This window comes from Zonotrichia leucophrys, chromosome 3 (genome assembly GCF_028769735.1).
Source record: "Zonotrichia leucophrys gambelii isolate GWCS_2022_RI chromosome 3, RI_Zleu_2.0, whole genome shotgun sequence".
Taxonomy (NCBI): domain Eukaryota; kingdom Metazoa; phylum Chordata; class Aves; order Passeriformes; family Passerellidae; genus Zonotrichia; species Zonotrichia leucophrys.
The window spans coordinates 91,650,951-91,678,045 of NC_088172.1; the positions used below are offsets into that span (position 1 = coordinate 91,650,951).

The 27,095-nt window shown below is 40.3% G+C and overlaps 1 protein-coding gene across 6 annotated transcripts in view; it reads right to left on the reverse strand.

Moving 5' to 3' along the window:
* EHBP1 (EH domain binding protein 1) overlaps positions 1 to 27,095 on the reverse strand; it is a 207,262-nt gene that overhangs the window by 36,788 nt on the left and 143,379 nt on the right. For 3 of the 6 annotated variants that reach the window (XM_064709257.1, XM_064709259.1, XM_064709254.1), the window contains 5 exons: positions 15,855 to 16,002; positions 8,337 to 8,453; positions 5,426 to 5,553; positions 2,627 to 2,768; positions 2,370 to 2,476 (listed from right to left, as the gene is read on the reverse strand). In XM_064709257.1, the coding sequence (XP_064565327.1) occupies positions 2,370 to 2,476; positions 2,627 to 2,768; positions 5,426 to 5,553; positions 8,337 to 8,453; positions 15,855 to 16,002 (642 nt within the window). The remainder of the gene's footprint in view (positions 1 to 2,369; positions 2,477 to 2,626; positions 2,769 to 5,425; positions 5,554 to 8,336; positions 8,454 to 15,854; positions 16,003 to 27,095) is intronic. The other 3 variants (XM_064709260.1, XM_064709256.1, XM_064709258.1) reach the window with 2 other exon arrangements.

Below are 27,095 nucleotides of genomic sequence, written 5' to 3' on the forward strand. Positions count from 1 at the left end.
ATGAAAAGAAAGGTAATACAAATAAAGTACTATTTAATGTGCCATTTCTACTCCATTCAGGTCTGACTCAGTTTTAAAAAATTAACTTCCAGGGCTAGAAAAACTAGCACAAGAGTGTCCTATGACAATTAAAAAGTGGGCTTTTAAGATAAAACCAAACCCCGAACAAAATCCCCGGCTTGTTTTCCTCCTCTGAGCCAACTGTAGCATTGAGGACCCTCAGCTTGGGTTGTCCTGCCCCTCTGGGTTTCCCTGACTGAAGGAACTGGCCTGTCTACAGGGTGATCTGTAAAACATCACTAATTAACTCCAACTCTTATCCTGGAAAGAGGTGACAAGGCCCTGGGCAGGCACTCAGGTGCACAGGGACCAACAGAGCTGTCCTGCCTCAGTACCAATCACACCTGGCCAGGAGGCAGCCCAGGGATGCCACGTTGATAAACCCTACTGAACCTTACCAAGAAAGCTGTGGGAACACTCTAACAAGCCAAGTCTGCCTCTTGTACCCTGTAACTCCTCAGCACTGCCCTGCACACGACCACACGGATCTCCAAGCATTTCCAAAGCCATTTGCTCGTCTCGTAGGAACCCAAGCAAAGGCATTCAGTACCTCCAAGTTATTCTCATGTGGCTCAACAGCTTTCACATAGTGTTGTGGCTGTACACAATGCTCAAATGTAATTTCTGAAGCATGTTTTTGCATAAGTTAAGAAAAACATGTTACTCTTTCCAAGTAACCTTCCATGAACTTTTTTCCTCCTACACCTGACCCAGAGCCTGGGTGAATGTTTTAAATAGGTAAAAAAAACCCCTGACAAAATTATTTCTTGTTTCATCTACATCTTATAAAGGAAGAAACAAAAATCACTGTCCTTTGTGAACAGAAAAATACATAGGCTTTTTCCATTTTGAGATTTATTTCCCTACTAGAGGCTAACTTGTTGCTGCATAAGGGTCTCAGATACTTTCACTGAACGCTTTCAGTTGTTTTTCTGTAAATGTGTCTGAAATAATCAATTCAGCTTCATATTTGGGCAGCAGGCATAATAAACACATCAGCATATTATTTCGAATAAAGACATGTTCAAAGTGAAAGTTAACAGCATGGATGAGCTCCCAGGACCAGCAACAAGCACAGAACTTTGAAATTTGGAATATCCAAATTTAAGGACATTAATCTGGTCCCTCTCTTCCTACACAACAGCCAACAGTAGCATCTCTAATGGAAAACCTTTTTCTACCTGTTGTATAGCCAGAAAAACAGCAACAACAAAACCAAAACTCCCTGAGAGCAGACCCTGAAGAAAGAAAAAAATTCATTCCGGGGAGTTGAAGTGATGTGCAATATATTGCCTTTCATCAACTATAATTAATTGAAAATAGTATGAAAACTTCCCTAATGTCAGCATGTATAATTGTTAACAATTGCTATTAGAAGATGAAAAGAAATGCTGTGTCAGGCTGTAATATCCCAAGAGTTCATGTGTATCATCTGCATATATAATGTGAACTCACTGTGCCAGACCTTTTCAGCTCTGCAAAAGTACTACTGGGCTAAAAATAACTGCGGCTCGTAAAAAGTTCGATGTTTTGGTGTAGATATGACAGCAGTACAAAATTGCTACTCAGCTCCAGATTGCCTCAGCAAAAATGACAAATGTGTTCAGATAAACTGTGGAGACCAACAAACAACCACCCTCAAAGGCTGTGTTGCGCTTTCAGACAAAAAAAATTCAGGTTAAAACTTGGTTCTTCCTGCTTCTGTCCCGCAGCTGTCCATCAAAACCAGCTTTCTCCCTGCGGTCTATCAAATATTTCCCTCACAAATCAATTTTACACATGATCAGCCCATACCCCTACTGAGCTGAACCTCCCCGTTAATTAAGTGAAGAAATTACCATATATATTATATTAATGCAAACATCATTCAGCTAGTAATTCACGGCTGATCTGGATAATGGAAAGGTTGAACACCCATTAACCCAAGCCAACAAAATGGGTTGGCTGAGAAATTCTAGCAGGTCTCATGTGACTCTTCCCTCTAACTGCAGCTCTGCGGTATCTGCTATTGTAATAATTAAAATCCTCCCGGTAGATCAATACTGGAATCTCTTTATGGGAAGTGCCCTGATGGAAATGTCTCAAGGAAGCTGGGGCTGTGGAACTCTGAAAAATTCATTTTTTTTATCTGACAATTATCACCACACTGCAGACTAATTCAACAGTGCACCCCTCTCACTCTGCTTTGAATGCACTGGAGATTGACATCTAAAAAACCCTAACATCTCATTTTAACAAATAAAGGCACTATTTCCACATACAGTTTGGAATTATCAGCAATCATGAAACCAGACAAAAAATTAATATACATTAAGCACTTCATCTTCTGATGGCTTCCTCTGAGTCTCAGCTATCGCAGCCTTCTCCTCATTTCCTCTCTTTGTATCTTCCTGTATTGATCTCTGCCTTTTCATCTCTTGAAAAAAGGGAAAAGACATGTAAAATTATTATAAAGCTTGATATTTATGTATTGAAATGTGGACTTACATTATCGGGTTTTCATATATTTATTGTTAAATATTATTAAATCATAAGATGGGAAAACAGGTTTTATATTTCCTCCTACCTGGTCTGCTCTCCACGTATTGACTGAAAGACTGGAGCTGAGTTTTCCTGACGGTCGAGTCCTTGCTGAACACAACGGGATTTCTAAACCGTTCTGCTGCTTTTTGTGATCGCTCAGCACGATGTTCCTCTGTTCCATTCTGCTGGGAAAAAACCAGACACACAACAGTTTCTTTTGTTTACAAGCGGGAAGACATTAATTTGAAAGGTACGTTTTTCTGAGGGGACAGGACGCAGCTTTTACAAAGTGGATTTCACAGCTCGGGCCGTGGTTTACATTGGATGGAAGTCTCAGATGCAGGGGAAAAAAGTAGAAGAGCGATTAACTTTTCCCTTTTTTTTTTTTTGTTCAATATGTGGTGGCAACAACTGGCTTTCTGCTCTGTGGGCACCCTCCTGCAGAACTCTCTACTTCTTTACCAAGCAGACCTCTTCATTGTGACCGGCATTTGCCAGCGATGCCCATTTTAAACAAAAACTCGCTTCTCTGCACCTCTGCTGTGCCAAGCTCTGTGTGTTGCTGCTGCCAAGTCGCGGCGTCTCTGCCCCTGAACACGATCTGTATCATTTTAAAGCGTGTTGCCTTTAGCCTCTCTCCCTGCCCGGTACAGAAATCTGTTGTTTTCTGTAGTCCCATAGACTTGTATGACAAGAAGAACTAGTTTCTAATTTTATGCCCATTGAGATAAACCACTAATGCTGGATGAAGTCTAAAAGGTAGGATTATAATGCTACCCCACTGAACTGCATTTCATCAGCTATAACTTTCCAAAGCCAGATTTGTAAGTAAGCCCTTTACAGCTAAGGAAACTACAATTATCTTTTCCAGGGCTTCCTATGTTAATACTGGTAACAAATTCAAATGATTCTATCAACACAAAATATCCCAGAAGACTGAACCACTGTGGTGTGTGGAAGCTGCAGATACCGAGGTGCTGTGTACCAAACAAATATTTCATTTTATACCTAATCTTTTATTATTTTTATTAAGTGTTTTGAAAGTAAATAGGGAAAGGCTAAGATGCATGACTAATAGCTAAGCCTGCTGAATGCTGAAACTGGTTATCAAAAGCTACCAAGACTTTGCCCTTCCTCTGCATTGAGACAATCGGTAATGAGGGAGTTCTCCAACGGCCTATTCTCTCGCCTCAAGGAGGCCGGGGATACACAATCCCCAAGGGAAGGTAACAGTTTATCCTTTTCCACAAACACAGAATGCCTCATTTAGAAACCTGTAAACTGCATTTTATTAAAAAACAAATCCACCTCAATGCCAAGAGCTCCATGAGAACAGATGGACACCATATATTCCTTATAACGCCGCCTTTCAACTCTTCCTTAGAAAAGACGCACGCAGAGATAAACTGTTAAGTTGCACCTTTTTGTGGGAGAACCGTAAAAAAAATCAACAGCTTCACAAATGCTCTTTGTAGAGAAATACAATTTTTTGTCAGGTTAGATGATACCAAATTACCCTAAGAGGCAGCCTGTGTGTCATTTCACAGAATTAAGGCTTAAACAAGTAATGCTTATACCTCTGGATGACTTTTCAGCTGCACTAGTCAGGTGGTTGTAAGGTTTTGATTAAATAAAAGGTAGCTTCTTGTTATTAGTATAATAACCATCTGACAGCCTAAACTAGAGTCTTTACCAAAATAAACAAACATGGCTAATTTTTTAGGCCTGGCAACATGCTAAAATATCAGTGTGATTAGCTAGTAAATCCCATTTTAAGAAACCTTTTTATGACTGGGGACTTCTGCCACTTTACAAATGTATTCCTCTAAGCCCACTAATTCAGTTAGCCTTTTCAATCCATTGTATTATTCTTGGGCCAGCTTCATTTTGCATTAAATCCACTGCAGAAAGCTAAATTGAACGCAAAAATCAGACTTGATCCAGGCTTCCTTTTGTTCAAAGATAGAGACCGAAAGTCCTCTGCTGCTGCCACACACTTTCATCACCAATTTATAGGAACCGACAGTGTAAGGGAAAAGCAATGAAAGTCATTGTTTTGGGACTTCAAAGCATCTCTGTATCTGGGGAAGGAAATCCTTTCAGTCAGCAGTGCTCTCCCCACAGACTGCAGGTGGGTGAAAAGTTATACCCAACTGGAAGTGCCCCAGAGCCATAGGGATATTAATGACATACAGGGACTATTTTTAAAAAATAGAATAGCGAGAACAAAAGGGGTCTAATTAAGAAAATTAAATGGAAAATTGATTGGTGGGCACTTTATGCTGAAGTGGTGAACATTAAGAATAGGCAAAGTGCCCATATACACCACATACTCGTGTCTGATTTTCTCAGAAGCACTCATCGAGCACCCAAAGTATGTAAGCCTTTAAAGTGTACCACAGCTTAATTTTAATGTAGGAAAAACAGAGGACCAGGACTGGGAAGCAACAGAGGGAAGCAAACCTCTGAGAGTCCAACCCCACTCCCATTCAGGTCAGGTAGCCCAGCTGCTGATTCCACCAGCAGCAGGATGGAGCCCGTGCTGCATTTCTGATATCAGTAACAACCTGAGCAGCAGAATTGAGAGAGCTTCTTATAGTTGTTAGTGTTCTGGCAATGACAAGTATCAAGATTAAGGAAAAAAAAAATAAAAAAAGGAAAATGTGTTGATCAATCAACAGGAAAAAGCCCAGTGCATTGCATACCTAACCGCACTGCCATGAAGATTTTCTGTGTTTCTGACTCTGAAAGATTTGGTAAGAAATTATTTTCCTCCTCACAAAATACAAATCCTTGATCATAACAGACAGGTACCAAAACAAAAGCATTAAGCTAAACTTACCTTAATGTCTTGCTCTGAGCTATCTGTTACAGTTTTCTGAGCAGCACTGGAGAGTGAATTTGCCACCTGTGGCTGAGCTTCTAGGAGCTTCTTCAGCTTCAAATCCACCAACTTACTGTTTTGTTCTGCTAAATATGCAAATACCACATACAACAGAGTGAGATGCATTTCAATGCAGACTCGCTACAACAATGTAGCAATTTAAAAGGTAGATTTAATTCACTTTGCTATCATTTTGAACTTAAAAAAAAAAAAAATAGAAGGAATTGTTTTTGTGATTGGGGTTGGTGCAAGTTTGTGTAACATACATAGATTTTTTTCTTGGGAAACATACATGACACTTAGCTGAACAAGTAAACATGCTTGCAGACAGCAGATGAAAAACACAGAAAGTAGATAATGTTTAAAGTTACTCCCAATGGGAACATACCTATATTTTGGTATAAAAACACGCTTAAAAAGCCATTTATTTAAAGATGAAAATTTATCATATAATTTACATACTGATAACCCCTCAAGTTTATTAACTACTAGTTCATTCTTCTCAGCACAGCTTCTCATAAAATTTCAGTATCAAAAAAGACTACTTTCTAGTAATAATTTACTATGATTCATAGAATATGTTGAAACTAGGAGTCATAAAATGCTTCAGAACTGCATCAAAGGGACAGACTCGAAGTCTGCTGAAGCCCTCAAATTTTTTAATCAATTTTAGCAACTTGGATCAGAGCCCAAATAAATAGCAGTTGAGAACTTTACCTCCCACTGATACTCATTCTGTATGTCAATGTTGGCTGTGTGAATTTGTAACACACCTACACATGGAGTTACCTACACACACACACGTAAGGAGAAGGAAGGCGCTAATAGCAAGCTGCAGCACAGACTGTGGAGCTGCCCCTGGCCAGGGAAGCAGAGGAACACTGGCACAGAAGCCCCCAGACACAGCCTCTACATGCAGCCCCACGGGAGGAATCACCCCTGCACTGGAGCCAGCAGGGGGATGCGCTTACACCTGGGCCTTGGCTCACAGGCAGAGGAAGGAGCAGTTCTGTGTTTTCCCACGTGCACAACCTGAGTTTTTCACTGCAGGGTGGTGACTTCCAGCTGATGTGGAAAGTGGAGTCATGACTGTTGAGCCACACAGCTCCATCCAAGGTTTGGGGCACTCCAATGCATATTAGCCAAAACACTTTTGGCATGTGGGCAGTCAAATGGTGCCTGTCTCCAGCAGCAATGGGCTGGGCTGGATTATGAAAAAGGATAGTTTCCCTTTCCTCTGGCACACCCAGTCAGGGTGTCCTTAATTGAGGCTCACATGTAAGTACATGCACGTTCTTGTGGGTTTATACATAAACATCATGTAATAACCATGATATAAGAGGTTCACAACACGTAGAAACTGACAAATACAGACAGAAGCGGTACTTAAAACCAAGAAGGAGTAAAAACAAGTTTCCTCTTGAGAGAGATAAGAGGGGCTAAGATTCAGCATGGGACTAATTAAGATGGTCCATAATGATCCCAAATCTGAGATGTCACTTAACATTTTTAGGTGTTCCCAGGAGATTCAGGCTACACTTGGTGTGACTGGGAGATTTAAACCAAAATTCATGTAGTCTGATTTCTACTACAACACTGGACTGCTTTCTGTATTACTGCTCATCTTCTTTCTTACTTGTCTGTATCCCTGGCTACTGTGCAGACTGAACTGCAAAATCATGTCCCAGGTCTTTTCCAGGATGTCTCCCCATGGTGGACATGGAGAACTGGGCAGTGGGTTTGTATCCCTGAAAAGGTACCTCTCAGAAAAAAAGGCCCACATAAATAAATGTTGGTAGGTCACTGGGCAATGGGACAGGAATATTCACTTATTCAGCTTCTCTTCCTTCTAAAATTAACCAGTTTTTATTGGAAAATTATTTGACAGGATTCTGATTTAAGTAAGCTAAATTCAAGTGCTGGAAACAGTAAATATATTTTCTTATGTGTCCGGAAATACTCAAACAGAAAAAAATAAAGGACATTACTCAAATCCTTTGCATGCTATCAAGACTACAAAGTGCTATATACACGCCACTCTTGGTTTAATTTATAAAGAAAAAACACTAAATAAGGTTCTTATTTAACATATTATGGACTACACATTTGGGTCTAGCTAGCATGGGCAGAATCAAGCCAGAGGATGCTGAAGATATTCTCTCTTGTACTGCCTGTTTCAAGACACAGTCCAGTGCTGGCCAAGTTACTCCAGGTCTGAGCTAACCAGATTCCAATGGATTCAGCACCACATTTATCACCTAAATTCCAGCTGGGCTTTTTTTTTTTTGAAAGGGGGGAGAAACACTCCTGTGACTTCATGTGTTTATAAAACACCTGTTATTTGAACACTCTTAAGTAAACAGGACTGTTTCTGCTCATATTTATACCTCCATGCCCCCCACTGGGGCAACAAGTGTAAACACAAGAACTGGTCCTTGAAAGGCACCAGAGAGACACCAAGTCTATATGAACACAGAAAGACACATTTTCTCCTCTTCCCTGAGCAGATGGGCCAGGATGGCAGTGCAGAGTGGCAGCTGTAGTCACCCACACACTTGCTCATCCGTCTGCCCACGTGGCACAGCTCAGGCAGGATGCTTTCAGGTGGCTCTGCCTTACCAATGTGGCCTAGGGCCCCTTTCCCATCAAAAGAGCCAGAGACATTTAAATCTGACATAGTTGGAAATAATGATTTTGTTGGTTTTAAATTTCAACTAAACATGAATGCAGGATATTAAACATTAGGGTTTAAGAGACCTGAAAAGGCACATGAGAATAAAGCTGACAGAGACAAGCAGCACATCAGTATTTATATGATGATGGAGTGTTAGTCATGCAAAATACACAAAATAGCCATTATTTAAATTACCCGTTGAATCAAGGTCATTTTCTAGGTTAGTAAGTTCATCTCCACCTCCAGTAACAGAGCATTCAGGAGCCTCCTCATTAGTATCTATCTCAATATTATCATCATCCTCATCCTCATCTGTAGGAACACAGCATTACGGTTAGTATTTTCATATGTACATGCAACACATCACTCAAAAAAAATGAATGCTTTAGGGAACAAGCTGAATTATGATTAAAATGCAAATAATTAAATAAGTCTGGAAGGAGACTCCAATCAGTCCACTTCTAGATGTATCTTTAAAATGAGGCAATTCATTAAACATATGGGGGTCTCTGCTGGAAACTCCTGCTCCAACAAAGGCAGTGCCTGGCCTCAGCAGTGGCTGTTCCCTGTGCTGAACCTCTGGGTAACTTGAGTCAAAATGGTTTCCCCCAGTTCCCATATTCCAGAATGGGTCTCAAAACTGCCACATGGCAGGTTCAGATGGGTCTGAGCAGCAGAAGGACCTCGAGCTCCTGTCTCCTCAGAAAGGCTCCAGGTACTGAGTTCCCAGCTTGGTGAGACTGGCTACTCCTCACCTTGTACATCCCAGAGCAGTGATCACTGTACCTTGCCTAGGTTTTAAAGTTTCCTTCTGTACTAGGAGGAATGCTGGAATCTTGAACATCATGCTCAGTAAGCAACTATGTCGGGTACAGTGAGAGCACACTCATGAATTGCTGCTTTCCCAAAACCCCAGGATGGGTCAGGCTGGCAGGGACCACTGTGGGACATCTGCTCCAACCTCCCTGCTCCAGCAGGGCCATCCCAGAGCACAGGGCACAGGATGGTGTCCAGGTGGTTCTTGGCTATCCCCAGCGAGGGAGACTCCACAGCCTCTGGGCAATCTGTCCCAGTGCTTGGGCACTGCACAGGGAAGTTCTTCCTCATGTTCAGGTGGAGCTTCCTAAGCCTCAGTTCCTGCCCCATTGTCCCACTGCCTCTGGACAGAGCCTGGTCCATGCTCTGGCTCCTCCCTGCAGGCACTGGCAGACATGGATGAGGTTCCTCTCGGTGTCTCTTCTCCAGCTGAGCAGCCCCAGCTCCCCCAGCCTCTCCTCAGAGCTGAGGGGCTCCAGTCCCTTCCCCATCTCTGTCCCCCTCTGCTGGACCCGCTCCAGGAGCTCCAGGTCTCTCTTGTCCTGAGGATGCCACAACTGGAGCCAGCACTCCAGACTGGCCTCCCCAGGGCTGAGCAGAGGGGCAGGATCCCCTCCCTGCCCTGCTGGCACTGCAGCTCCTGGTGCAGCCCAGGGTCCCCTTGGCCTCTTGTCCCCAGGGCAGGGCTGGCCCATGGACAGCTCCTTGTCCAGCAGCACCCCCAGGTCCTTCTGTGCAGAGCTGCTGCCCAGCAGGGCACCCCAGCCTGTGCTGGTGCCTGGGGCTGCTCCTGCCCAGCTGCAGGACCCTGCCCTTGCCCTGTTCAGTTCCAGGAGGTTCTTCCCTGCCCATCTCTCCAGGCTGCCCAGGTCCCTCTGAAGGGCTCAGAGCCCTCTGGGGTATCAGCCACTGCTCCCAGCTTCCTGCACCAGTGAACTTGCTGAGCAGGCATCTGCCCCTTCATCCAAGTCATTGATGAATAAGTTAAAAGTGCTTTACTGCACTACTTTTCATCAGCATTGTTTGTAAGCTACACACATTTTAAATAAAATAATAATTGTACTTATATTTTTATGGAATCTTTCTACCAAGTTTCTCAGAGCAGCTTATGAATATAACTCATAAATGAGCCCCATAATGTTTTATGAAGTAGGCGATTATTATAATTACAGTTATGATGATGATGTAGGTAAATTATGGCACAGAAAGAATAAGTAACCTGAAGAAGATCAAATAGCAAGTTCTGAACTGTGAAGCAGATCCCAGAAAAAATCCTGACTCACATTTTCAATACAAATATATAATGAAATTCAAGTCCATAAAAGCTAGATTAGTACTTTCAAAGTAAGTAGATACATTATATTTACTCACTTTTAGATCTCATATCAAATGGTATCTACACTTGTTCAGACTTCCACTAACATTTTTTTCCTATGTACATGCATGTGTGTAAAAACGATAAAAAGGGGGAGGCTAAAGTACAACTGAAGAAACAAAACAGTAACTAAAGGAACTTTAAAATATCTAAGACAGGACAAAAAGATTACAAATTATAAATACAGGACATGGTTATATTCAAGCATCATATAAACAAAAAGGATCCTAAATATAGTACCATGATGCCATAATTCTGAATCCCAGAGGTTTGGACCAGGATTGGTGCTGATCACTCATGGCTTGGAAACACACTCAACCTCATTCCCAGCCCTGAAGCTTGCACTTTAGGCCCACACTGAAGGTCATACAACTGCATCTTTATCCCTTTATCTCTATAGCACCTATAATTCCCATTTTAGGAGCCTGTTGATTTTTCTACGTCTACTACTTTTTTCTAACCAGCTGCTCCCTCAGTTGCCCCGTAACTAATCAACAACTTTCACAGACCTCTGCTGATACAGGGTAAGGCTCTTGCTGCCACAGACAGGAGCAAAGAGGTTCCCACTCCAGTGTCCCACTTAGCCACCATTGGTTGTGGGTGTGATGGAGCAGCAGCCTGTGAAGCAGGACCCCTGTGCTTCAGCTGAGCACCATGACTTCCCTGGGCTCTAGAAGACTCAGCTTTCTTCCAAGCTGCCCCAGACTGAGCCAGAGTGATGGAGAAGAACATCTCCTTGCAGCCAAGCCAAGATCTGTGACCAGACCTGTGACCTGACAGATTGTGCTTCAGGTGTGGAAGGGGGTGGGCAGAAACACTCCCAACTCTCTGAGACATCCCCTCTGTTTCCACTTAAACTCACACAGGTGATCCTGGGATCTGGACTCCTGCTGTTTTCAGGAAGGGCAGAGATAAGTGAACAAAGAAGAATAGCACAGCATGATCTTCAGGAAGTGGAAAAAAGGACAAAAAGTAAAGGGATAAAAAGCAAACTGAAGAAAAACCAGAGAATGGTAAAGCAACAACAGCAGCAATTTTGATGGTTTTGAATTTCCTTCAAAGCTGCTCTACTGTTTCTGATGAGAAGCTGGACTTTGCACACCACTATAAATCCTTCATGATGGTGTTGGAGAAATTCAGTGGCACTCAGGCCAAGGTACTCTCAGATACATCCTGGAGTTCACAGGGGCACACTGAAAGCATGACTGGGCTACTGTGGAAGAGGCAGAAGGGAAGAAAAAGAGACTGTAATGGGAAACCAAATCCACCTGGGGCCTAGAAGCAGGCAATGACTTTTGGAATCACCCAAAAGAGTCGGCTCACAAGGTCAGCTCACAGCTACCAGCCACCCCACTGCATGCCAGATGTGTCAAAACAATCTAAACAAGATGACAGGGTTTAAGACTCCTGCATACTAAGGGAATGCTTATATTAGATTATTTGATTTTCTTTAATTTAATATAGCAAGATGAGATCAGAGGCACTGCCTTTGACACCACCATTTTAGGAAACAAAAGAGATGGCAATGTGGAAGACACCAGTTTCTGGTATCAGATAATGACCTGACCTAGTATTTAATTTAAAGTTGGCAGACTTTGACTGAATATGATTATCAGGACATTTACACTTTATTTTCAAAAAAATCAATTAAGAGCAGTAATTTGAAGTAATTTCAGAATTTTTCAAGTATCTTTAAAAATCTAGATTCCTTGATTTAAATTACTCTAGGGTTTTTTTCCAGTTCAATGTTCTTCCAGTGTATTAAAAGGGAAATGTGTTTAGGCAGCATGTTACAACAAGATTTTGCAATTATAAATTATAAAAGGAACAACATGACGAAGAGATAACAGATATCTTTGATGAAAAGAACAAATTGCTAGTGTGAAAAACTTAAAGCACTTGGTCTAGAATCAGGGCAGATATTTAGAAAACGACTGAAGGACTGAAGAACTGTTTCCCTGGAAAGTATGTAAATTTGAATCCCAGAAAAAGAGTACAGCTTTACTATGTCATGAAGGAATGAACAAAATAAAAGATAAAGGATTGAGTCAACAACTTAAAAGCACTGACCATCTCCTGCACAGCATGGATTGCAGTCTGGACTGGAGGAGGGAAATAAGTATCTTTTGGAACCATGTGGAAATGCCAGAATATTGGTGGAAAGGGACCCAGAGACATTTTATAGCTCTTATGTCTTACTACGCAGAGTAGGGTCAGGCCTAATTTTTGGTTAAACTGATATTCTCTTGGCTTGGTTTAAGCTTGTCCACACGTGAAGGATTTGCAGCTGACTGCACCAATTTCTAGATTAAATGAAAAATGAGTAATTTTCATAGTGAAGCAAAAGCATTAATGGGGGCTGGATCACATTACTGGGAGAAACTACACAAACAGCACTTCCTTTTCAGGGAAGGTATCTCCAGCCTTCAGCATTGTCTGTGGGAAATCCCTCAGGCTTGTGGATGTTGAGATATTTAGTTTATTTACTTCCAGGTACAGAGTTCTCTTTAAGGCTACAGGATGTGACAGAAGCCTGTGCACAGTAATAAAGGCAGGGAATGGAAGAAATGCAGAGTTGAAATACTGGTTCTGTGTACAAGAAATCTGATGTCAGGACAAGAAAATACAGCAGTAACTGTTGACAGATAGAAACACTGCCTGCTAAAAATATTAAGGACCTAACACTCGTTGCATGAGCTGGAGACTAAGCATGATGAGTAAGGCTGTGCCACCACATACACTCCCTGAAGATCACTGCCTTAGAAGTGAGATCTTGAACATGCCCTGTCCTCACCACCCCCAGGTCCGAGCCACTTCCTCACACCGACGCCAGCTCAAACAAAGGATGGAGATGTGCCAGAGAGTAAAGAAAACACACCACCAAATCCCAGAAGAGCAGACGGGTGTTCCACTGCTCAGGGACAATTCCTAGATAATATGTCAATTCTGTTGTCCCAGTGCTGCTAGGAAAAGGGGGGATATTTGGATCTCTATCTCGATACTGTCCCTGGATCCATCTCAAGGCATCCGCTTATCAGCCCGAAGCTAATAGGACATCTAATAAATTTGAAGCTGCCATCCCAAACCCTCTGGCAGTTGGCAGGAAGAAGTATTTTCTGTCTCACATGCCAAATAACCTATGAAAAAGACTGGATTTCATAGCTAGGGATACTGCTTATCCAGGAAAGTTTCAACTTGCCATAGTCATTTGAGTTTCTCAGACCTTGGCTAAATAAAGCCTTTTAACAAAGAATATTTCACCAGTGCCAAAGCGTGAAATTCTTAATGAGCACATAGAAACAATGGAAGAGATCACGCTTTTACCTACAGTTGTAAGGAAGAAGTCTTTAAAGACTCCAGAATCTCAGAGCTGAAATGTCACTTTTTTCTGAAATAACTGAATTGAGAGTAAAATTATTTGGTACATTCCCTTTTTGTAAATCAAAAAGTAATTGCAATCAATACAGAAGAAGAGATTAATGATGTATAATGGACAAGAGAGCTCAGGAAACACAAGACAATAAGCTTGTCTTAGGTATTGTGTAGGGAATACAGGACTCTACACAATAAAAAATGTGAATGCAGTTAGGGGAAACATTCAAAGTCCAGTAGTAATAAGGTGACTGTCTATTAAATCCTCATTTTTGGTGAAAACTGAAAACCCAAAAAGACTAAACCCAGAAGTAATTCCAATTCATTTGTTCTGTAAAGTGTTGGTGCCATTTCACAGAACTACTGCATTTTAGAAAAATGAATTTCTTTAGGGGAGATTTGGTATAGCATCTTAAAATACGAGTGGTGTGGTAGAATTATGTGAAAGATGTGCCATAAGGAAAACTCTGAGAAGGAGGAAGCAGAAGAAAATGCTATAAAATGCACACTGACATGAAAAGAGCAAAGAGGGATAAAACAAGACAGGGAATAAAACTTTAGGTCCAAGAGAAGTTCAAAAAGATTGGCCAAACTATTGCATGATTGAAAAAAATCCAAGTAGGAAGTATAAATCAATGCAAAAGTAGAAAGCTGGATAAAACCCAATAGGTAGAGTGGTGTTTGCTTTATAAATGAGTTGTCATCAATGCTGATATTGTCTGCTCTTTCAGTAACACTAAACTCTCTGGGTGCATATGCAATCTCCCCCTACAAATACATGCACAGCTACCTCTCTGACTGCTTACAAACTGCATGAAGGGCAGGAAGAGAAATGGTAAAATACAGAGGAAAATATGAAGAGGATGACCACATCCCAGAAAGCAGCACACTGGGATATTTAGCAACTCTATAACTGAGTCACTGCAACAAAAGAGGGTCACTGTTATCCAGCTGAGCACCCAGGATGGAACCAGACAAAGACCTTAGTTTGAGAGAAGGTATGGCAGGAATAGCTAGGCACAGGCATGATGACACAGGGAGAAGGAAGTAATGAAATAATGTAGGATGGGGAATCATGACCTGTGAAGAGGGATGAGGAACACCCTGGCCTAGGTAATACCCAAGTCCTGTGTCATTTGGCTCAGCCTGTCTTACTGTCATCAAGGATATAATTTCTCTCCTTGCCACAAAAGAGAGTTATGTTGGCAAGCTTGGTTTACTGGGCAAAAAGAGCAAAACTGAAGACCAGATTCCAAGGGAGATGCAAAACTCACTGCTTCCTCTTTGGTGTTAAATGGAACAGAAGTGTAGGGCTTAGGGTGCAGTAAGACTGTATTTAAATATTGAGGCATACAAAATACATGTAGTAGAGAAGAAATAAATATTTTTGTTTAATCTACATGCATTGTCAGCATCAAGCTGGATTTTCCTTACACTTTGGCTTATGATTATGAGTTAGTTTGAGAAACACTATTTCCCTTAGAATATGTAGAAGACATTAAAAGAGCAAGAAGCCTGTACTGAAACGTGTGCTCAGCAGCCATTTGAGTTTGAGTGACACTACATTACTCCAGCTCATAGCAATGGCAGGTACATGAATTTTAATGGTATTTCAAAGTCAGCTTAATAACATTATAGCAATATTACAACTCAAAACCTGTAAAAGCAAGTGGTCCGTCAAAAGACTGCCATTTAAAGTCAAAAGGTTGTTGCCCCTACCTCTCACAGACCACCTTTAAAATTCTCTTCTTTTGAACACATTTAATACAAAACAACATTTCTTAAGTATTTCAAATGCTGTTTTTCCCCAAAACTATGTCCATATTCCTATATAAAAATATATATTGAAGAGAACCAAGAACCATGAAATTCTAAGAAACTGTCAGTAACAAGAAATCTGTACATAATGGGCCAACATGAGCTACTCGTTCACACAACATATTTTTCTTTCAATCACATGTATGCTCTTCTTTTAATTGTTGGAAATCAGGTGGCACAACGTGGATTTAGGAAACACATCTACGGCCAGGTCTTTTGAGACATTCACCTGATGAACAGCAGCGTTTTGAAGTGCGAATAAAAGTGACACCCAAAAAGGTCTCTGGTTTCTAGGTTACCATAGGAATAAGATACAAGGTTCCTCAGCTCACCTCCAGATGCCTTTGACCTTTCTTTCAACTTTTCTGCAGCCATTTCAGTGTAGCTGGGAAGTTCTGACATCTTCACTCCAGATCGAGCTTCTGCTATTAGCTGACGAGCTCTCTCTCTCAGCTGCCGACGCCGCTCTTCATCTTGCTGCTAAGATATATTGAACAGTTGCCAACTCAGTAATTGACAGAAATGCAATTTCATTCTCAATCTGATCATCATGATAGGAACTGGTTTACAGCATGGTGCTTGGCCCACATTATAAATAGGACGCTCGATATCAGTTGGGTGTCACACCACAATTTTTAAAGACATCCATGCGTCAGATTATTTTTTTAAAGCATTCCCCAAATTATTACTGCATTAGAAACCTGATGATTTGCAATGTAAAGCACTTATAAATTATGTTCTATAAAAAAACCTTGATGAAAATTTGCAGACATTTCAGTCTCAAAGTAATCACACCCAATGAGTGATTTGAGCAAAGATTTACTGTGGTTATAAAATGGTTTTACTAAATTGAATTACTCATTTGAGCAGTATTCTGTCACAGAACTGAACTGAGAAGCCAAATACTGCTCTTGCTTCCTCCAAGCACCAAGTTGACTTCAAAGTATAAAGTGGCACCAAATCTGAGGCATGTTCTTTGACTTCAATGGATATTTCTCTTTTAAAAACCCCAAAAACCGAATGAAAATGACTGCAAAAACAATAGATGCACTCAGCAGAAAAGACTTTGCATCCCTTTAAAACATCCTACTAGTGAGGTTTTGGTCAATAATTAAAGGAATCATACTGGAACCATGCCAGATAGTGCTGTCTCACTAAAGCTCATAAATTAGAATCATGATAATATTTCAGTTACATAAATAAGCAAAGTTCTGCAGCATGAAATTTTGTAAAAGACTAACCAACCATGAGAAAAAATTTTCAGAAAAAGATCTGTTTAAACATATCTATAAGACTCACCATCTCCATAAGAGAAACTATTTCAGTTTTCATCATAAGCATGGGATTTTTGCTAAGTTAGGATTGTTCTTCCCCTCAATATCAGAAATGCTCAAAAAGTGCAAAGAAGTCAGTGCTTGGTTTAAATCTAACCTACCAAAAAGTTTATGTATTATTGACATAATGACCTGGATAAATCCCAGGTACAGGCTGTTGACCTGAACTAAGTGGAATATAACAAACTGCCTAATTTTGGAGAGCCATTCTGGCAACCTTCCCACCAACCCAGAAAGAAACTTGAGCATCCCACACCTGCAGAGGCTGGTGAGAGCTGTTGCTAAGTGCTATTTAGTTTAAGCAATCATTAATAAAACAAGTGCAAAATACTAATTAGGTACATTTTATCCATTTCCATGTAAATTGTTTGTTTGTAGCTATTTACTCAGCATTGTTCTCGGCACAATAGAAAAAATGCAAATGACTGAATCAGAATGCAGCCCTAATGGGACTTTCTGTTTATAACCATTAGCCCAGAGGTGTGCTGTAATTCAATCCTCCAGCAGAAAGATTTAGCCTCATTAACAGCTTGCATGGGCAGGTTACAACTCATAAAACCCTACAGTAAACAAAGTATATGGACACAGCACAATATCTCGCCTCTGAGTGACAGAGTCCCGATTCCCTATCAGATTGCCTTGATTTACTTTTCTCCTAATGTCCTCCCCTGGAAAGACAATTCTGCCTGGGCCCTGCGAGGCAGCGGGACGGCACATGGGCTTTGTTTGCTTTCTCACCCTTTAACTTCCCAGAAGGCACAGAGCAACAGTTCTATCAAAAATTTATTTGGTAAAGTACACATTAGAAAGACAACTGGAAAGCTTCCCCCCCGCCCCCATGCACTATAATAGATCAATTTAATTTAATTTCTAGCCAGCCAACTGACACAGCAAACAGTTTTATTTCGACCCACAGTATTTGGTAACATTAATTACATTGAATTTTACTTGAAATAAAACTGCTCAAATCTCTAATATTCCTAATTCCTTGGATATAGGAACTTAAATGACTTCTAAGAATGAATGTACAAAACTAAGATTCCCACATGGTTTAATGTCAAACAATTTAATTTACTTCAGCACATGTCATTTAAAATAGGGCCAGTTCCATGTTTGTGACAAAAATGCCCTAAACTGAGCTGGCTGATTTCTCCTTCTTTCCTCCCCTCCTCCTGAAAGAGAACTTGCATCCTGAATTATTAGCATAGTCATTAACATCCCGGGGATCTCCAAGCAAACACAGATTATGGTGGCTTGTGTTTGTGCTGATTAAGCCAATCATCACCAGCGGATAAGGGAAAAACCAGCCTAGTTCTTGCTTAAATTCAATTCAGGTATTTGAACCCTCCGTTACTGAGCTTGGCAGAAGAAACACTGGTAAGAAGGGGCAGTGAAACTGAGAGCAGAAAAAGCAGACAGAGTAAGTTTTGAGGTACAGAAAAATAGTTAAACAGCATATCAAGCTAGAATTCGAAAAGAAAAGGACTTGAGAGAGGTACAGAGGCACAAACAAAAATATTTTAAAAAACAACCCAGGAGATATGAAAAGAAGCACTGCACCAAGGAAGGACCAAGCAAACACACATACGGTGACTTATTTTTCCCTGTACAATTGAAAAGAAAACTCAGAAAAATCTTCCACCCTCTGACATGCCAGAGACATTACAGTTTGCTTTGTTATTTCCCCCCAACAATTTTGTAATGGTTTAAAGATCTGCCATGCAGATGCACAGTGAGGAAAACTTCACTATTTAAGGACAAACTCTTCAAGAATAAGTAATGTAATTCCTTGTTTCCCTCCTATAAAAATGTATTGGTATGCAATTTTTATATTTCACAGTTCACTGACATCTCGGCAAGCTTTCTTCCACTGCTTCAATGGTGCTACTTTTAATTTTATCCTCCTTAGTCCTAGTAATTAAAGTGATCAGCAGTGGCATCCCAACGGCTTTGACACAGCTACAACCCCCTAGCTGACTCCGGCTTTTAAGGGAAAGGGGAAGAAAAAAAAAGGACGGGAGTTTCATTTCACTGGAACAAGAAAATCAAGCTTCTCCAATCCTCAACTTTATCCAATTGTTCTTTCAGCAGCCTTTGGATCTTAAGAAACAAATAAAAATGGCTGCCATTAGGGGGTCCTGTTTGTACTTGCCGCAGACGGCAGTGACTGACATTACTTTGGCCAAAAATTACGCCGTGGATTTGGGAAGGTGAATTCGAATGTGAAACACTGGCAGGGCAGTTTCCGAGATCATTACCCAGCCAGCTGAGAGCTGCCCAACTCAGGAAAATATTGAGAGTGGTGGAGTCTTTCAGGGCAAAAAACCCCCAAACACTCCCTCAAAAACCATCTCCTTAAATGACTAAAAATTTTGCAACCTTCTCACAGCAAAAAGAAAAAAACCCACAAAACCTTTACTAGGGATTTTCAGTCCTCCTTTGGTAGAATTTTGGGAGGATGCAAACTGACTTTACACCAGAATTCTGATAATGTATCAACCTCTCACTATAAAAAAAAATACAGTCTGGTGACCTGCATTTATTTGACATTTAAAAAGTAAATTCTTTACTGTGTCCATACACTGGGGGACAAAAGTAAAATTTTTAAAAAAATGTAGTAAATTGCTTGTAATCCACGGCAAAAAAATCAAACCAGAGTTGTATGAGAGGGAGCAATTCCTGAAACTGTAGGTTTCAAAATGGTTCGTGGTCAGCCGTGAGAGCACAGTACATCTAAGAGAAAGAACTTGACTGCCACCTCTTTCATCATTAGACAGGAAGAACGGCTCTGTTATTAGCCATTCAGAAAGAAAAAGACTTCTGTGCTTGTCCAGAGGCAAGGATTACCAAAATGTACCTATTCAGGATTACCAAAATGTACCTATTCAGTTAGAAGAGGAGAAAGAATAAAAAAAAAAAAATAAAGAAAATAAATAAAATTACATGAGCTTTAAAGGTTTGAGCAGGCTGGGTTATACTGTGACCTTGATCGGCTCTTGTTTGAGTAAATAGGATTTGGGATGAAACATTAAAACTGTTTAGCAGATCTTTTCAAACCATTTCAAACTTTTCTTATGTTGGTTTATAATATAACCAGACATGCTTGTAAATGGCCACACCTGCTCATTCCTCTGGGGATGGCCTGATCTCTGCCTTTGCTAACAAAGAAAGGACGGGAGAAAAAAAAAATCAGCCTTTCTTGTTGCAAAACAGAGTGGAAAGTCAAAATCTTTCTCAAGTTTGTCCCATCTGGTCAGATTAAATCTTTGATCACCCTAGGGATCACATTTATGTTTGGTCTCTACCACTGTTTCAGAACAGCTGAAAATATACAGGTAGTGAGCAAAACATGGATTGCTAAGCAAGGAACATTCGGCATAAACAAAAGTGGCTTTGGATTTCTGTGGCTGTTCAGATTGTAGGAGGTGGTAAGCAAAGACAGACATAAACATCTTGGGTATTTTCTGCCTTCTGCCTGGTCTCTACATCAGCTACCTCACTATTCATAAACTCCATGTAACTTGAAAATATTTTTTCATGAATTCACATCACAAAAAGTATCAAACTGCTTGAGTAGCTATTGGCTTAGGAGCTATGGCACCGATACACTGATGAGACAAGACAGAATGAACACAGAAGTAGCTCAAAGTCAAAACTGGAAAAATCACAAACAATATCTTAACAAAGCTGTCCCCCTTAAGAAAAAAGCTCCAAAAATTCACAATAAAGTGGGATGGTGTGGCTGTAAAATGGAAAACATCTCCTTAAACCAAGGAGGCATTTTTAAAGAAATAGCCAACAATTTATTCTGTTTTTATTTTTTAATTTTAAAAATAATTTTATGTTGTTCTGGAAAAAATACAATTCAGTTGGTACAGTATTTCTCTGTGAAGAATGGTGGCTGTAGAAAAACAATCCACTGATAATTTAATTCCTTGTGTCATTGTGAAACTGAAAAACTCTTAGTTTACTGAATGGAAAAAAAAGTATTTGAAAAAAAAAATGGCTGACTAAGTAAGTATCACCTTGTGCTACATCCAAGGCCTCTTGCTGGTTGTCTGGCTGCTCTTTTGTAGGCAAAAAGGAGCTGAACGCTCTCTGGCTCCTTAGATCTGGTCCAACAAATGCACTGCCAGTCATGCACACGGATCCAGCTTAAAACTCAGTGTGAGCCTAAAAGAAGCTAGTCAAACTGGCACCTACTCATGCAGAAGTAGATAGATTTGTCATGACAGGCTGATTATTCAATGTAAAGAAACAGTTTAGCTTTTCTAATCTGGTACAAATACATCTTTCTCAGAGAAAAAAGTAAAAGGTCTAACAGTTCAAGTATTTATAAGTAAAGAAACCAACAAAAAAATTGTAACGTCAAAGTGAACCACAGGTATTTGTGCTGGAGCATTCTGCTAAACAGCCCCCAAGTTCTATTCAGATAAATAAGATTTAACCCATTTAACCATTTCGGAGCTGCACATCTCTGTGACTGAGGTGATCTCGTCTGATTCACACTGCACTTAGCTCTACTGCAAGTTTTAGGGACAGGCTGAGACACCCAATTCCAAAATCACGTTGTGTTTTCCTTCTGTCCTCGCTTGCTCACGCTGGTGCAGAGGGAACACTAGGAAACACCACCGAGAAAGCTGACCTAAACCAAAAGCAGAGACAAAGGCCTCCACTAACTTCTTCTCTGGAATTTTCCCTGCTTAGGCAAGTTTGTGCTCTCCCCCATCCAGGAAGTATAATTAAGGTCAACAATCACCTAAGGTGCTGGGATCCATGAGCTCGTTCTGCCTGTCATCGTGACTGTCGTGCTATTGGCATGACCCACAAACATGGGCTCAAGCATGCCGGCTCAGAAACATTCTAAAAGAGTGTCACCATCCAGACAGGGCAGAATCCGAGATGAACGGGCTAAAGATGGTGTTTTCTGTGCCTTTCCAGAGCTGAGTTACAGACAGAAGTTAAGAAAGCTGCTTACTCATTGTAGGAGTCAACATTCGTCGAGCTCCACTTAAGGGATTTTCTCTTGTGTAAACTTGACTTTATAATTAAAAAAAAAAAAAAAAAAAAAAAAAAAAAGGAAAAAAAAAAGTGGTGTTATGAAACAAAGACTTTTGGCAAGTGTATGGGATGCGTAAGCCGAAGAGCAGCATCACTCAGACCGCCATCCTGGGAAGCTTCCTCCTGGGGCGGGCAGCCCCGCGCCAAGGGAGGGGACGTGCCCTCCTGAGGAATGCTCCCGGGTCACTCCCAGCCGAACAAAGCCAGCGGGCTGCAGGGGGCCTCCCAAAGTTGGTTTTCCTCCTCGCCTTCTCTCAATTTTTGGGGGAGGGTAACAAGATCCCTGTCTGCCTCTATGTGATGAGAATGAAAAGAACAAGTGCAAACCCCACATCTCCCTGGACCCTATTTTGCTGGTTTTTTTTTTTTTTTTTGAAAAAGTCCTGCAAACTGCTGGCAGGTTTTTTTAATGGAAAATACCAATCGCCTAAGATCTATACCTAGCCTTTTGCCAATAATGAGAAAACTTCACCTTCTGTCCCCAGCAATTCTTAGGAAATCTTTTGCTGTTATTCCTACAAATCCAATTACAGATTGTTGAGTAGCTAGTGGAGTAAGCTTATTGAGGAGTGTCACATCACTAAGTCGTGCGTATGTGTTTCAGTTTGTAATGTGGTCTGAGCCGCTGTAGAGGTGTCAACTTAAAATGCAAGTAAGTAGCAGAACAGGGCTAATCCCAGCCACTACTCCCCTGCAGCCAAATTGTAGCGCAATGAATGACAGTGGAAATGCAAAGATGCCACTGTGCTTATCACACACAGCCAGATGGTGGACCTGGATCAATGCACACATGCCACGATCAATGCATTTGATAAAGAATTAAGAAGAAAACTGTACATGTTATCAAAGAACTTGTACATGGCATAATTATGATTCTGCATGTGCTTACTGATGATATTGGAGACTCAGAGGCAGGTGATAATGAAACTGATAGGAAGAAATAGCTTAAAGGCTACAGCATATGGCCTCAGCACTAAGAAATCTTGTCAAATAGTTCAGAAAGCTTTTTTAACTGTTATTACAGGCTGCTCATAGTGCAAGCTGGTGGCAACGCTTTAATTTTTTTTAAACCTGAAATGTCAAAAAGTTACAAAAGCTGTACTTTTCAGAATGGTTCAGAAAATAATTAAGATGCTATTGTGTTTTAAAAATAGCGAAAAAACTACAGGTAGAGAGAGCATTCACAATTTAGGGGTGCAGGGAGTAGCTGGGCATTTAAATATACATACACAATTCTGTGTTTCCTGAATAAATGCATTTAGACTTTGAGGGAGCTTGTGGCAGTTTAAGGAATGTATCTTGGTAGCAATTTGCATCCAGTACGCCAATTTCTACAGATGAAGTTTCGATATTGTCGAAATTTCGGTGTTATCGAAATGTATCGAAATGCACTCAACATCAAACGTAGAGTATTTCCCTGCCCGCATTTGTACTCTGTCAGCTGAGTTACAGACACCTTGGATGTGAAAGAAGGTAATTAAAGATTTGTGGAAAATAAAGTCTAAAGTAATAAAAAAAATTTATAATGTATAAAAGGTACCTAAAATACAAATTCTCATGCTCCAGTTGATAGATGAGCTGTCTAATCAACGCCTGGACGTAACTTAAGTGCTCTCATTAGTGTGAAGACCTTCAGGCTAAATAAGACTAAATCCCTTAAAAATTGCTTCTGCAATAGAAAAATCCCCCTTACCATTTTCCTCTGCCTAAATCATATCAATTAAAAAGAGAGAAGGGGAGGGAGGGAGAGAGAGAGGCATTTTCACATGACTTTGTTTTAACTGACACTCAAAAATCTATCTTCTGAATCCAATTTAAAATGTCTAGGCAAAAAAAAAAGTTCATTAGCAATCAAAGAAACAAAAAAAATCACCCCGAGTTTAGTTTCTCTTTCACTTTGAACCTGAATCTTTACTCAGCGCTAAGGTGCATAATGCCCATTGAATCCTTCACCGTAACTTCTTTTTTCCACCCCAAACGTTTAATCAACATTGCAGTTTTACATTAAATGATAAAATTTATCAAAACGATCCTCCAGAAGAGTGAAGCGCTTATTTTATTTTCAGCAGGCTGAGGAGGGACACTCTCCACCTCCCCCCCGCTCCCCGCCAACCCCCGAATTTCAATTTGTCCTGACAAACCATTGGGTATTAAATTCTAAAGGCACGCAGAGTGCATAAAGAACTGATGGCTTGATTAGCTCTTGTGGTGCAATTGAAGGAGCTGTCTCTCTCCCCGCTTCTCCATTTTGAGAAACACTTTGATCTTCGTTCAAGTCAATTCATGAACATCAACTGACAAGACTGCATGAAACACCCCAATGGTTAGGCCCAAACTCGTAGCAAACTATTTGGTTTCATTAAGGCTTTAGGAGAAGTGACCAGTGACAGTCCTTTCATTCAGAAGCCAACAGGCAAGTGACTATTTAAAGTTTAATGTGCACAATGTACTGCTGAAGGCCACTACACCTATAGTCAGTCACTCAAGTATGAATGCCTTTACCTACTATTTTGTGACATGTGAACTGCTAAGTGCAGCTGCAGTCTCATTAATGCATTCGCCCAGATTTGTTTGCAGGACTAAATAGACGATTCACAGAATTTCTGGTGAGAGAAACAACTGTATCTTCAAAGGAAGGTAGAACAGCAGGTGCTATGTAAAAGCCAGCGATTAAAAACAGATTGTGTTTTAAAATGCGGTAATTTACTCGAGATTTGCACAAATGTAGCAGAAATATTATCTGTTCCGGTTGAAAATATGAAAGGATTTGAATCGCATCACCCGCAAAACGCAGGGTGTTTGGGCCGGTGTCGCGCTTTGCTACAGTACCCTACTTACACATCACTCTGCCCCTTTTTTAGTTGCCCTCTCCAAAGAGTCCCACTTCAAAGAGTTCATTTTTGCACCAGTTCCTGTCAATGCAGGTCAGAAACACTAAAGTGGAAAGTGGCTGCAGTGCCGTGGCACAAAGAGTCTCCGCGGCTGAAATCAAACAAAGCCCAATTAAACTAATCATAACGTCCCAGTGAACACAAGGAAGCTCACCTGGTATTTCTGGACTTCTTGTGTGAATTCCCAACTCTACTCGGTACTTGGTACTATAATTACCCTGACCAAAATACTGTGAAATTACTGCTCTGATCTACTAATGGCTGCAAAAAATCCCGTCGCTGTGGTTCCATGCCAAGGGGCCGTAGCAAGGTGGCGCAATGCTTTCTGACAGAGACGACAACTTCGAAAAACTCAAAAGGGAAAATTAACGGGATGTGGTTTATGTTGCCAAGGACTGTTCATTAATTACCAATTTAATCACTGCTGGAGGCATGACATTACAAAAATCTGGCTGAAAGTTCTAATAGATTATGAAGACCACCTAAGAAGAGTGACCAAGAAATGTACAAAACAATTAATACTGTTTCACTGCTATCAAAGACACTCAGATTATTTTACATCAAGTGAAGCAAAAGAATTAGTAGCTTCACAGTGCCACCACTAGGAACTGTAAATACAATGGCACACAATTAGTAATGCACATGTGACTTTTCGTTCAAGGCATATATCCTTGGGAAAGCCAGAACACGATAAGGAGAACAAAAGAAACATTTTTAAATGAAATGAATAAAGATTTTAACTCTACCCTTGTGCATGCTGAGCAATCACAGAATAGGCAATGCAAAATACAGCTCTAAGTAATGGCGATATCATCCTGGGATTCACAACAGCGTGTACTGAACATCCACACGGAAAACGTCCACAGCTATTAGCAGCGATAGAAAAAGAGCATTCCAGGGGCTGAGAAACCCGGGTCTCACTCTGCACACAAAGGGATAGCTCTGAAACAGACACTTTTTTTTTTTTTTTTTTCCCCGAATATTTAAAAATGGATAGAAGACACTGAAATTTTGGAACTAATTTTGTTCGGATGATCTTAAAATTCCATTAATAGATTGCCAGCCTATTTTCTCTCACCGTGTGAGTTAATGGTATGGCTGCAGACTGTGCAGCACCTTGAATTTACAGCCACAGAATAAATAAATTTATATATTTAGGCCAGATCCTTAACTGGTGTAAACAGATACATATTATAGAGATTAAAAATCAGCTGAGAAATTCAAGCATTTGTATCTAAAACTGAAACTGCTAACATTTGTCATGCATTATCAAAGCTTATGCTTTATTCAGGAAATCCTTCCTGCTATAAAACTGACAGTACATACTAATTCTTCTTAAAAATTACTTTACTTGCACTAATTGATTTATTTTCCCAGCTACGTCAGGGACGTGTCTACAGCAATATTTTTGTACAGTGAAATATCACAACTTCATACTAAGAAAGTGCTTAAACCGACCAAATATGAAGTCAAAAGATGTAGCACCTCTTTGGAAAGTTACTGATTTTTTTTTCAGGCAGTGAGAAACATTAAATAAAATAAGTTGCCTGCTCTTGCCGTCAAGGAATTGAGATCAGACTATCTCAACCTTAGTGTGTCACTATAAAGAAGTAAATATCAGATCAGTTGGGGGTCCTTTCTCCAGTTAAAGAAAAGTATATTGTTAAAACAACTATAAAACTTAGAATGCTCATTAAATGTAAATACTCCACAGCATAGTCTTATCAGCTTACACCATATTTAACCACTTTTTAGTGGCATACAGACAAGACATATAAATGAACAACAGGGAATAAGTTACCAAAGCTCAGGGATTACCAAAATAATGTTCAATCTTTTTACCAATTAAATGGTAACTCCTTCTTTGTAATCTTGGGAAGATCTAGTGATCATATCTAAATCTGGTTGCAATTATCAGCATGACAGACTAGTCTTTTTTCAATCAATATTTTCCAATTAATATTAAAAGACCAAGGTTGCCACCTGCAAAGTCCTACACCTCAATAAATTCATGCTAGATGTTTAATTAATAAAGATCAGGTCTTAATATTTTTTTAAGAGAAACAAGATAATAATAATTTGAGAGTGCTTAAATGAATTAACACAACCACCTCAATCACAGACATTTATTTTCCAACTGAGGAGACTACAAAAAATCCAGCAGTGAACTGGATACCTTTCCTAATACAACATAAGTAGGGATTCTGGTTTGACACAGAAAAAAATACTAAATAAAGCGATTTTGTATTCATTTTCAAGAACCTGAAAATATAATTGGAGGAAAGAA